At 36.5% G+C, this 13,400-nt stretch overlaps 1 protein-coding gene across 1 annotated transcript in view; it reads right to left on the reverse strand.

Moving 5' to 3' along the window:
• Positions 1–667: 667 nt before the first annotated feature.
• Positions 668–13,400, reverse strand: part of Plc21C (Phospholipase C at 21C) — a 60,648-nt gene continuing 47,915 nt past the window's right edge. Inside the window, exons 7-21 of the mRNA XM_068776791.1 lie at positions 11,790–11,972; positions 9,993–10,255; positions 9,165–9,328; positions 8,803–9,004; positions 8,409–8,566; positions 7,700–7,837; positions 7,145–7,378; positions 6,623–6,799; positions 5,954–6,115; positions 5,702–5,852; positions 4,374–4,563; positions 3,340–3,541; positions 2,979–3,116; positions 2,672–2,791; positions 668–2,359 (exon numbers count right to left, since the gene is read on the reverse strand). Of these exons, the coding sequence (XP_068632892.1) occupies positions 2,312–2,359; positions 2,672–2,791; positions 2,979–3,116; positions 3,340–3,541; positions 4,374–4,563; positions 5,702–5,852; positions 5,954–6,115; positions 6,623–6,799; positions 7,145–7,378; positions 7,700–7,837; positions 8,409–8,566; positions 8,803–9,004; positions 9,165–9,328; positions 9,993–10,255; positions 11,790–11,972 (2,530 nt within the window). The 3' untranslated portion in view covers positions 668–2,311. The remainder of the gene's footprint in view (positions 2,360–2,671; positions 2,792–2,978; positions 3,117–3,339; positions 3,542–4,373; positions 4,564–5,701; positions 5,853–5,953; positions 6,116–6,622; positions 6,800–7,144; positions 7,379–7,699; positions 7,838–8,408; positions 8,567–8,802; positions 9,005–9,164; positions 9,329–9,992; positions 10,256–11,789; positions 11,973–13,400) is intronic.

Below are 13,400 nucleotides of genomic sequence, written 5' to 3' on the forward strand. Positions count from 1 at the left end.
ATTTACTTGAATGCCTCAATAAACTTCAACCCGCGGGTTAATTACTAGTGTAGAAAATTTTTATTTTGTGAGAATTTTCGTCAAGAAATTTAATAGCGCTGTGTCAAGATAAGTTACATATTATTGATCATTCCAGGAATAACTAATGTGAATTCACTATACAGCTTGTAGCTTGACATGTGCCATGAGAGCCAACAAATGTTTCACGCGTTTTACACTTTCGATAAAAAAAATACAATAGAGATAACAGTAAAAGAGTACAGCCATTAGAAAGCGTAAAATACTCGTAACTCATGAATGATAGATGAATACAAACGGATCACGTTTAGCACTTATTTTACATTAACAAGTATTACTTTTACAAAAACTTATTAAATTGTTTAAAAAAACCATAACAATTATAGAAAAAAAATGATTTTCGAATAATAATAATTTTAAAATAGAGTACAAAATATATATTCAAAAATGCAAATGTTTATTATTTATGAAAAGATAAAAAGTGGCAATATTAATTTTATAAAAATTAAGAAATCTCTTAACAAAAATTAAATTACAATACAATTAATCGATGAGAGAGTAATCGATGTTTCTCAGATAAATCCAAACTTTCAAATTATGATTATTTGTGAAGCGGACATTACAAGTATCAATAATATATCAGTTTATTAAAATATTACAGTACATTCCTAGTTACATGAAAGCACCATAGACAGATTAGTACTAATTCATTGAAGTTAATATTAATTACAAAACACCTAAAATTGTTGTTAAAGATAATAATTGTATAATTTGTATTTTTTTGACGCAAGTTTATTTGTGATATTAAATAGCAAGTGCATACTGTACAAAAATGTAGGGAAAAGATTAGTGAAAAAGAAAGCAAACATGTTTATGGCCCATATGGTGCACAAAACTTATATCAACTTCATCTAGTTATTGTGTGTCTATGAATATATCCCACCCACAAGCAAAAAAACACAAAATTACTAAGAAAACTAAACTGAAGATGTGAGATCTATTTATAAATAGATAAAGCGGACAATTCACTAGAATGCAGTAAAAACCTCAATATTTTGGCACATTATAAACAAAAAAACTAGCTTTAGACATTATAATAAAGTAGATAAAAACACTCCTCACTATTACCCCACTAGTCCACAAGCATCCAGTGAAAATATCAGAGGACGGGTAAAATATTTATGAATGGAATGTTAATCTACAACCTACGCTTACCCACAACTATTAGCGCATTTCATTCAAATAAAATTACGAAGAAAGATACGTATTTTTTATGCAAATTATGTCATTTCGTAACATAAATAAGATGAATACATTACATAAGTTAAAGTTAGATTTGTGCACTTAACACATATGCCGTTCAAAAATTTATAAAAAAGCATACATTTTTAATGTGCCTGAAGCAAAACTATCACTAACCTGAACATTGGAATAACCATCATAAGAATTTAATTTCATTATTTTACTTAGTTAAGGGGAACAATCCTCACTACGTACATAATTAAAATTTGAAACGAAGTTTCGTTCCACACACAACAATACTAACTCGTAGCCTTTTGTGCTTACGATATGTGTTACACGTTATATTAGACTGCATCAGAAGGTAGGAACAAAGTTTTATTAAAAGTAATCACTAAGGCACAGGTTATCCTTTACGAAGGGTGTGTTGCCGCTCAAATAAAACGGTATTTATTAGTAAGAAGTAACTAATCATAGCTTTTCCAAAGTCGTTGCCCTACCTTCGTCAGAAGTAATGCAGTAACCAGTACACAAAAATGACTGAAGTGTTAAATGCTAGTTTTAAAACGATCATCAACACATTTGTGCAATGTACACAGCCTACCAAACATGTCATCGGATATTGTACGTTATCAAAACTGTGCTTCATGTCGTGAAACCTACAAACAATCAAAATTGCTTGAACAAAACGGATTGCCAAACCCGTTAACGCAATCACACGACGAACTCTCTAAGACATTTGTAGGACAAAACTATAACGCACACAACTAAAGCTACTGAGATTGCAGACGTAGGGAACAATACTGCGGCGACTCGGTACACCGGAGGCATTTCATAGACGAACACGCCGGTCGAGTCGCTTCAACTTGCTGCTTAGGAGATAATATCACAGATTCCTAAAAAATTAAACTCAATGACGACATAGAGATCCACCTACCCGACGAGGTACTCGGCTAGAGTGCGGGAGTGATTCGTCGGTGAGCTGTGGTTCGGGCTGCGCGACAGGAAGGTACGCGGCGCGGGGTAAAAGGGGAAAGGCGCACAAGAATGGGCCTTAGCCCTCAGGCGCGCCACCGCATAGTCGCTCCAATTCAAGAAGTTCCTGAAAACCATTAACGCGGGTATTAACAAAAATAGAAATGAATATGTCATTAGCTGTCCATGAAGTTAATTGTTCGTTTTGTTTTTTAAACGAAATGTAGTAAATTATAGATTTTATAGCCTGTACTATTTGTCTCTTTAGATTACATTTACTATATAAAATATATTAAAAATATATAGTATAGGCTATAAGTAGCAAATTTAGAAGTGCAATATTTTAAAAGCTAATGCAATTTAAACATTCAAATAGTGGATGAGCATCCCGAAAGGTGTGTCAAAATAAAGCACTTGAGTGAAAGTAAAATAGTTGCACCTGTTCGCGGTGTTTGTGCAACATGGCGCGCAGGCGCTCGTGCGCGAGCGCCATCTGCTCGCGCCGCCGCGCGTACGCCTGCTCCAGACGCGAGCACTCGGCCACGCCGCGCTCCACCGACTGCCAACAATAGATCAAAACAATTAGTTACTACAATATATTTCATTTACATTTAATTGTTATATGTACAAGCGCACGTGGTTTTTTTTATTTTATGGGCTATATAATTTTATTATAAAGCCTATAAAATAAATACACAATTTATAATTATATATATAATTTTATTTATGGGTATACTGTTTCATACCTGTGAATGTATTTCCCTTTTAATTCTGAGTATTTCATCTTTGTCTCTATTAGTCTTCTTAGCTAAAGCTTTCACGTCTTCCTTCCTAGAATTCGCTAACTTATTTAATATCTCCTTCTTTTCTGCTTCCAACATATCCTTAAACAATAAACAAATTATTTTTAGGACATGTTTGACATGATTTGATAAACTATAAATTTTAACCATCTGTATTATTCGAATTTAACTTTACATGTAAAAAAAATAATCTAAAATCCCATGTCTTTAATGGTTCATTAAACATATCATGAGTCATACAGCTATCGTCAACATCATATGAACGCAATATAATTGAATAATTAAGAATTAGGCCAAGCATTACCGTAAGCGACTTCATCTCGTGGCGCTGCTCGGTGGTCAGTATCTTCTCGAGCGCGGCATAGATGGCGTGATGGTAGCGCAGGCGCAGCTCGCGCTCGGCCGCTTCGCTCGACTCGTCGACGGCGGGCGCGGCAGGTGCAGGAGCCGTACCGCCGCCACTCGCTATGGACAATCCTGTGCCGCTCGAATTTGCATCGCCACTGCTGCAAAACAAAATAAAAATCAAGTACCACTATACGCTGTTATCATTGCATCATTGCAGACACCGCCACCAAATTCTGGCGAATATATCTAATTAAAAGTGAAACGTTCACCCATCTAAGTTAATTGTTAACCACTGTCCCTCGATTAGAACAAACTATTTGTCATTTCTGGGTTATAAAGTTATAATCTTGAATGCGTAATATCTGTTCTTCCTTCAGAGCTATAGTTAATCAGACAACCCTTAAGAGCGATAATCGTTTACCATTGTTTTGTTGTCCCATCTCTATCTATCCTTATCCTTATCACTTACTACCACCTACCATTGTTCTAATTCCGTCTCTTCTTGATCTGATCTTGGTATCTTCTATTAACTATCGTATTCGGCCCTTTAAGGCTTGGTGAAGCCGAAAACAAACGGAATTTTCTTTAAGGATCGAGTTGTATTGACATAGTCAACTTTTAAACCAAAAACTGATTAAACTTTACGGCTTGACAAGCTAAAGCATGCACCTTCGCCTTGGCTCACTAGCAATATCACAAACATAGTATATGCTTTTATTTTCTTTTTCAAGTAGAATGAATAGGTTAATAGAGAAAAGATTCACATTTGTTAATAAATGACAGTTTTTCAAATTTTGATATTAAATTTTATATTATTTTGCTTTTTTAAACAATAGAGTTGTAAATTTTCCTGTCCCGGATAAAACACCGTTATAGAAATAAGTGAGTCACAATCGCGCATCAAATATCAACCGGTCTTCTGACACGTGTTTGTATTGAGAAAAGACTAGCTACTCCCAATTAACGCCGCCATCACATTATCATGCTTACATGTTCTTAGAGGAGAGTCCTCTGCGAAAGAACTTGGAGAGAGGGCGCTGGTCGCGCTTACGTCGCATCAATTCCAGCTTGCGGGCTAGCTCGGCGCGCTTGTCTCTCGCCGGCTTGGAGCTTAGCAGTGCCGATAGCGCTGTTGCTAGAGCTGCTTCAGAAGAACCGTTGCTCTCGTTCTCTTTCTCCTCTGTAATTATTAAATGAATCAGCGAAGTTTCATTGAAGCCGTCGCAATTAAGACAACAAATGTGATTTTTAAAAAAATGTAATATGAAGACATAAATAAAAAACGAAACACTTTTCCGCAGCACCGGACCTTTAAATTTAGTATTTCACTACATACTACGCTCTCTTTAGCGACACTTCAATACGAAATACTGTTTAAAAGTAACTGTTCTAGATGCGTGACATAAACGCACAAATAAAAAATACACAAGTAAATAACTTACATTTTTATATGTTACATCTCAATTTTTATGTTTATGTTACGTGCTAACGCACAGCTTTACACAAATATATTTTTGAGTCCAATGAAACAGTTATTAAAAATAACATAATTGAAACTACGATACAATGAACTCGTGGATACACGGTGTTTTTTTTTTCGGTAGAATCGAACGAAATACGAACACAAGTTTTCAACAACCCAGCATGAAAGAAACAATGTTATGATGCATGCATGTATAGATTTGCTTTCTTAGCGAAAAGCAACTATGGCAAATCAAGCTTAATGCAATTTTCGTGCACTTTCCCTGTTTAAATATATTTCATATCTTAATAGAAAAAAATTAAATCTAGAAAACCGTTTAACAGGAAGCCAAATATTCTAAATTTCGGTTATCGCTAAACAAAATAAAAAGTAAATAGTGTAGTAGAAAGTAGCAGTAATGAAGTATTGCAATGCCTATAATCTTTAATAGGACGTCAACTTAAAAGTAAACAAAAAGGAAAAGACGGTTGTCCTTGTATGTGGTTCGAAAAAAACATTAAGAGAAACAACAGCCAAGTGTCGTTTAGTAGCTAAGTCCTTAAAAGAAAAAGATTATTGCATATTATGTATATAAAAAAAAACTCAAAAAGAAGAGAAAGGGACACGGCTCTCCGAGAGGCAAGAAAATTAACCGTCTATTTTTTAAAGAGAAAAAACGTGTGTGCACAAAAGACCTAACTCTTATAAATACTTTAATAACAATAGAATAAACAGAATTTGACATTTTTGACATGTTAATTGTAACACTTGATTACAAAGATTTTTATTAGAAACCTTAAACAGAGCCCAATGTCGCTATCTGTTACCAGTTTAGTACAATAATACAGTAACCAACCTCGTGCAAATTTATCGTCTAATGGCAGCGGTGCGGGCACGGAGGTGAGCGCGGGGGACGGCACGATCGTATCAATGTCGAGAGACTTGCGCATATCTGCTCCCAGGCCCAACTTGTTGGGGCTCCCTTCTAGTGTACTCTCTGGCTTCATCTGCAAACGAGATGCACACATCAGTGTTGGAGTGAGTAACTTATATCGATATTTCTTATAAGAAAAAAGAAAGAGTAGCTCGTCAGTGTTATTGTAACTACCGCGGAGACGGGGCGGCGCGGGTCCTCGTGCGCGGCGGGCGGCTCCTCTGTGTCGTCGGTCAGCACGGCCAGCTGGTGCTCCCGCTTGTCCAGCTCGCTCTGGTACTTGATGGGATTTGCCAGCGCCTCCGCCAGCTCCGACAGCCGGTCCGGAACGTAGTCCTATGTACATTAATGAAATATTAAATAAATTGCATTTACATTTAAAAAAAATGTTTACACAAACATATCAGCAATTTAGGTGTAAAATAATTTTGGTATCGAAGAATGTTTCAAAATCGCCAAAATGACAGAGTACACGCTACCAGTGTACGGAAGCTCAAAACATCATTCAATCATTATTTCAGTGCACATTTCTGTTAGAAAGCAATAAAACGCAGTGCCAAAGTTTATTAAAAAAATAAAGTAGTTTGTTGAACTCCAGGCCTTGATCGTTCGGATTATAAAATATGCATTTGTTAGAGAGTGAAGTGTGCGCTTGACCGCAGAAAAGACTTAAATCCTTGATAAGAGCAGTGAACGCAATAGACCGAATATTGTGCATACAGCCATCAATCCGAGGCCTGGACAAACTAGAGGAAGGTATCAAAAATACAGGTGCACATTTTGAATATATTTTAACGCCCGAAGATTTAAAACAAGCAGAATAACATAAATGAACAAATGTACCTTAACGACGACTAGCAGCAGTAAGCTGGCCGGTAAAGGCAGGCCCAGCTCCGTCCGCAGGTTCACGTGACGGTAACCCGGGCGCAGGCCCAGCACCGGCAGCACCCGGTGCCCCAACAGTCTCCCGCTCTCCTCGTGCGCCGCGATACGCAGCATCGCCAGCTCGGGCAACACTACCTGCGTCGGGAACAGCGTTACTCAAATTATTTATCTCGTAAATAGGTAATAAAATTACTTAGCTAACCAGACGTGTCTAAACACTAGAAAACCAAAACAAACTTTTTATTAGTGATATAGTTATATTTGAAACAACTTTCAATTAAATACTTTTAAAAATTAAATAATAATATTTAGCAAAGATGTGTGTAAAAAAGCAAGCATATTGCAAAATATAAACATATTGAAGCATTCCTCTGGAAGGATTTACATATGTAGGTACCATATATAAATAATAACAAAACTTTGTCTGTAGATGTTGGTTCGGCTTATAATTTTTTTTTTTTGCGGAAAAGCTATCATCACCTTCTTGAAGACGAAAGGCTCTTCCCCGTAAACGGGGTTGATGCCGTTGTTGGGCGCCACCCTGGTGCGGAACTTCTTGCGCACGGTGTCGGCGGGCAGGCCGAACATGTCCGCCTCTACGTAGGTGCCGCAGCGCTTGTCCGTCAGCAGCTGCCCGGAGAGCACCGTGACCGACAGCGAGCCAGCGATGATGCCGTCCACCGTGCTCTCGGCGAACGGGTCCAAGCGACGGTCCTGAAGTATTGTGAAAAACAGGTTCGTTTCACCGCTGTTACATCGTGCGCGTAAACAGGTACATCATAACCTACAGGCACTAGCCTACTATTACTAGCACAGCGTACCAGATATAATCACTGTCGTAATCAACCATAACCACTTTATTCCTTGTCCTGTCACTTACTTTTTTATCAATTTACTTAACTTTAACCGTTCATTATTTGATCTTCGTTGTACAAATGATAGCATTCTGTAATAATAAAGCAAACAGTGTACAGTGCTGTTTGTTTTGTACATATTATTACAGTTTTCAACAGTAAATGTAATAACAAAACTCACTTTACGTCGCATAAACTCGGGCTTTAGCAAATAACCGCAACGACGATTGTATTCGAAAGCGCCTAGGTTCAGCTGCATCGCAAGGTCCAGCGTTTGGTAGTTCAGAGCCACCAGTTGACAGCCAGCGTTCCAAAATACCTACAAACATAACCCATAAGTAAAAATTGTTTTCAAATAAACCGACAGTGGGGCAATGTGACTGCACATTAAAGAAAAATTTTAAAATACAGAATCAGATTGCTCTAAGGCTAATGCTTACAATAAATAATAGCCTGGTGACCTTTTTGATGCGAAAAATCACAAACACGGGCACTCATAACGTTCGAGTAATTATGTCGCACTAGAAAATCAAAATACATCAAAAATACAAAGTTAAAATTATATTTCTGGACAAACCCTTGTTTTTAAAAGGCATTATTTTGGTATAAATTATCATTGCATTATAAAATCTTATGCCATCCTTTCAAATGTTTCATTGTCAGCCAAATGATTTTAAGTGATATACGCATAAATTAATTTATAAACACATTTGATATTTGTTAATAGATTTCATTATTTATAATTAATTTAATTGCTTATTTCAAAATTAGTCAACTATAAAGATGAAACACTCGGCAAGTGCTTTATATAATGATTGACAAATGTTTTAAGTATTTAATGAATAATAAATGCAATATTATCCAAGAACAAAAAGCACACAAATTTTCACCTGCGGCATGAAATTGGAAGAATCGAACCGCGTACCGGCCGGATAGACCCGCGAAAGCTGATGTTTGTTGTAGTTGACGAACTCTATGGGGCGCTCCTTCAACAGCGTGGTCGCTTGCTTCTCATCAAAAGATGACATTTCGTAGAACCGGTTTTTTTCTGCGAATTTTAATTTCATGTTATGATTTATTATAATAAACTTTAACGATGCACCGTGACACTGCTATAAATACTGTACAACGGTGACATTACTCTTGCCCTTTTCTCTTTTTTCCATAAAGTAGCTCAAAATAGATTCTGTACCATTGGAAAGTTGTATAGGAAAGTTACCAATAAGTGCTTTATTTAAAAATGTAAGTTATTTTAGAGCAAGAGCAAGTTCGATAGGCACTCACTCTCGGCATTTTCAAAGGAGCTAAAGTGCACGGGCTGCACGTAGTTGACGAGCGCGGATATCTCTGCAGCCGCGTGTGTCTCGGGCGCTGCCCCCGGCGCGCCGCCGCCCGCGCCTTCGCCGGGGACGTCGCCCTCCTCTTCGCCCGACGACGACTCCGATTCGGATGACTCCGACGACTCCTTCGATCCCCGACGGGCGAGCTGCAAAAAGTTTAAAATTATATTAACGGCTAAAGCGACGACTAATTTTATTGTTCTGAATATAAATATTCAAATTGTCAATTTGATATGATTTTTCTTTGAAAAATAAAACAGGTGTAAAATAAAGCATATAGTTAAATTGTAAAAGTGATATAAATACCTGTCCATGCGTAATCTCTCCGTTGCCCTGCGCCTGGGCCTGTTCTCGTGCATCCGCCTCGTCGGAGCCCTCAGAGCCATCTTTTTTGTGGTGATGATGGTGCTTCTTCTTATTCTTTATAATTATTTTATGCCGCAGTAAAGATGGCGGGGGCAACTCCCCTCCTGATAAAAATATCGGCCTTTACAAATTATAATTTATATATAGGTACCAAATATTAAAGCCCGTATTTATTAAATATGCATGTAATGATCTTTTACATTAAGTTGAATCAGTCGACATCTATCAGCATTCAGATGATATGTTATCAGAGGACAAATAATGCTGTCATATTCGATGAAAATATCTACATTGCCATATCCGTCCAGATTCCTCGAAAGCGCGCTGGCAGGATGTTCCCGAATATAAGGAGCGGACTCCCTGCGATTGCAATGTTACTATTCACGTCATCACATTTTATGATTTTTTTTTTTCAACATAAGCTCGAAAAGCTGCATTCTCCACAAACTAGAGGAATAACGACAGTTTGGTGCCTAAAGTTTGTAAGACATTGAACGCTGCACGTATATTACAAACTTACAAATCGTTTTCATATCGATTCGACTCCATATTTTGTACTAGTTTAGGTATTACGTGTAATATGTTTGCACTATCCTCAACATGATAGAGGATACTAGAGGCCCCAAAAAACGGAGCCATAAAAATATGTCGGAACAATTAACAGGCAACGGCTTACAAAAACGTTAAAAGTTTCCTGTAACGATAACAATGACCTATCATCGTAACGAAAGTATGACCAGCGCTGCGATTAATAGTCATTTTACTGACCTGGCTCCAGCTGATGCGAGTCTAGTGGTCGATCCAGCAACATATCACCAAATATATCGCGACAGTAATTGGCAATCTTTGCTTGCTGGCGAGGATTGCAGTGGTTCTCGAAACTTAAGATGACGGGGAAGTCAGAGGTCTTGAAAGCACTCTCGGCAATCGCCTCCAGTACCTCACGCGCGCTTATCTCTGGCACAAACGTATACCCGTGGACTATGACCGGTTCCTCGGTGCGCCCGTTCCAGAAGTCGAGTTCTACACACCTGTGAAATTATTTTACATAAACCTTACCGTAACTTTATTTACTTTTGTATTTTATTAAAAATACGTAATTCTTTTGATAAATCTAGAGCTGTTAAAAATTTAAATATATCAATTCAAAACCACTATTCGATTGTAATGCTTCATAAGAATGCAGTCATAAGAATAACAAAATTTAAATTAAAATAAACTTATTGTAAACTTGTGCAAGGTAACGAGTTTGTAACTAGAAAACTTTTAACGAGCAATTATCTCCAGTACATTGTAGCCTAAATGCTTTTACAAGATGATTTATTAATGCAGTACGTCTCCAGATTAGTAAATACAACGTAATCACATCAAATTTATAATAATGTTATAATATTAACACGATCGTGCCCCAGCATTTTTTTAAATATTTTCTATTCAGGCCGCGTGGAGCGTATACGACCCAACCTTTAAAAATTAAAACAAAGTCGTTTAAAGCGTATGCTTTACACTTTTTCAATACTACAAAGCCATAATTAGCGGGAAAAAGTTATAAATTTTAGTATGCATTACGTACGCGCATACGTGATGTAAAGTTATCTATATTCGACCCTACAATTTATTTTTTAAGAATCCTTTATTTTTCTATGAGAACTGCAAATGGCCTGAACGCAAAGTACAGCGGGGGTCGTACACGCCTCACATGGCATGGAATGTGTTAATACTATATTAAAATTTAAACTCTGGGGGACAGAGTCGTTCTAGTCCTCATGCGAGTCCTTGCATTCTAGTACGTCTGTTCCTAATAAGAAAATACAAATTTTTCTATTTTTTTACCATCATATACTTATTGTATGAATTGTTAATTTTCCAGCACAGTTCGCTCTAGAAATTCACTGCGCATGACGACGCCCCAGCCTTTCATTTACATTCAAAGGCTAAGGATATCCGAAACCCGTTGGTGCTCACTCAATAGTAATTTAAATGCAATCCCGAGCGTGCACGTGAGGTTGTCTTCTGAAGGATTTAGAGAGAAATAGCATTTCCTAAGAGGTCCTCCCGTAGATCTCATGTTTAATACTAACTGCGCGAACGGACTTCATGGTATCAATAGCTATTGGGCAATCACAATCCAACAAGAAAAGAAAAGAATTATCTAATAGGTATTTCAGAGTATTGTTTTATTTACTTTATAATGTTAACCTAAAACGAAAACTTACAAAAATAATGTATACATGTTAAGTTTTTTAATTTACATTGTAGTTTTGTGGGATAATATTATAAAATTTCACTCTCTCATTAATAAAATAGCAGAATTAGTAATTATTGAATCGGGATTGCGCTCAGCAATACGTTTATTTAAAAAAAAAATATGTTACTTTTTCCTCTATTCAGACCATTGAATTTTGAATATCGTTTATGTATCATACTTTAACTGTCTGCAAATGAGTTTAAAGCTTTTTACACCTATTTCCAATCATGGTGTATACCAAAATAAGAAAGAGTTAAAATTTGAAATATTCAAAAGACATGTAAAATGGTACATTTAAAAAGCTGAATAGAATGTACCTGCAGCCTGCGAGCAGGCTCTGGCGATATATCTCGACGCTAGACTTGCCGGTAATCTGGTGCCCGGTGAGGTACGTGTTGTGCGAACTGTTGATGAAGTAATGGGCGAGCGGCTGCTCCATGTCGTCGCAAAGGTCCATTTTACTAGGGGCGACAATAGGGTTATCCTCTGACATGAGGAACCTGTTACAAAATAGTACTTAATAAAATATTTTTATTTTATGTACGATAATATGTAAAAAATACCGTGACAAGTAAAATCCGGGAAAACCACGGTGGAACCATGGTGGTCTACGCTCTCAAGAAAGAAGCGATATTTATTTATTAACACTTTTGTACACCATAGATAATAACTACAGAAAAAAAGAAATAATTCATATAGAGGTACAAAAGGCGGTCGTACAACTCGAGGCCACCTCTACCAGGCAAACTTTGGATGGAGATGAGAGACATGAAGGAGAGGGCAGTTAAGGGTGTACATACAAATACATACATTACTCTACACACATATGTACAAGAATACTTATATATACACATATACATATCTATACATATATTTACGTGGAAATGGTATCACATTAATACGAATAAATACAGATGCTATACGATATCAATAGCGTTAAATGAACGCAGAGTAGGATTGTCATTTTAAAATAGTAGTAATAATATACTTTGTTACTAATTCAATTAACAACGGACACTGGTGCTAATCATACAAATATATCAAGATGAGAAGACAAAATTACTAATTAAGTTATAGCGTTCATTTCATTACAAAGAAGAGACGATCGAACTGTTTATATGAAAGATATGGACCACCTAATACTAGTTATACTAGCCAGTTAGTAAGACTAAGGTGTTACTAGGGCTTTGCAACAGAAAACCATATTCTAGAATGATTACATATACAGCGTCCTTGTTAGTTATGTGAAATGAATGTCCGTTCCGTTAGATGATTTGTTACAACACAGATTTTAAAATAAATTATTTAGTAGAAATATATAATTATTTGTTAGAATCAGGGAAACACTGCACACTACGGTCAGTCGCATACACAGATAAACCATAGAACTAATGTTTAGATTAATATCGAAAATTAATACAATATCAACCGCACACTGCAGTCAAATCCGTAGTGGTAACTCTAATATTAATAGAATACTTACAGCATATATACTTTAAATAAAACAGTTAAATTTAATTGTATGTTTGCTTTGGCATTATCTCCATCAGAAATTAATAACAAAACTAAAATTTCCACGTGGCATAATCCTACTATAGCTGATTCACTCGTATTTGTATATTAAGAACCTAACTGTACATTTCGTTCACCGCAAATCCTAATACATTGTAAATTTTAAATTTAGAATCCTAGACGTATTTTAAAGCATTTAATCTTCTATAAATACAAACGGAAGCACGTAGCATATTTCACTCGAAAACAAACAAATCAATGCCGAACAAATTTATCCCCGGCGTCGACTTGTTAACCACTAATAAGCGTTGGTAGCACTAAATAACCGGACGAGTTCACATTGACGCAATATCATCAATCAATTTAAATAAAGTCACACCCGAAATAATTTAAAAATACATCAAAGTGTCTTAAAA

The sequence above is a fragment of the Battus philenor genome, unplaced genomic scaffold (genome assembly GCF_028537555.1).
Source record: "Battus philenor isolate CCGP_79_NKW_IND1 unplaced genomic scaffold, ilBatPhil1.0.hap1 SCAF_12, whole genome shotgun sequence".
NCBI lineage: Eukaryota > Metazoa > Arthropoda > Insecta > Lepidoptera > Papilionidae > Battus > Battus philenor.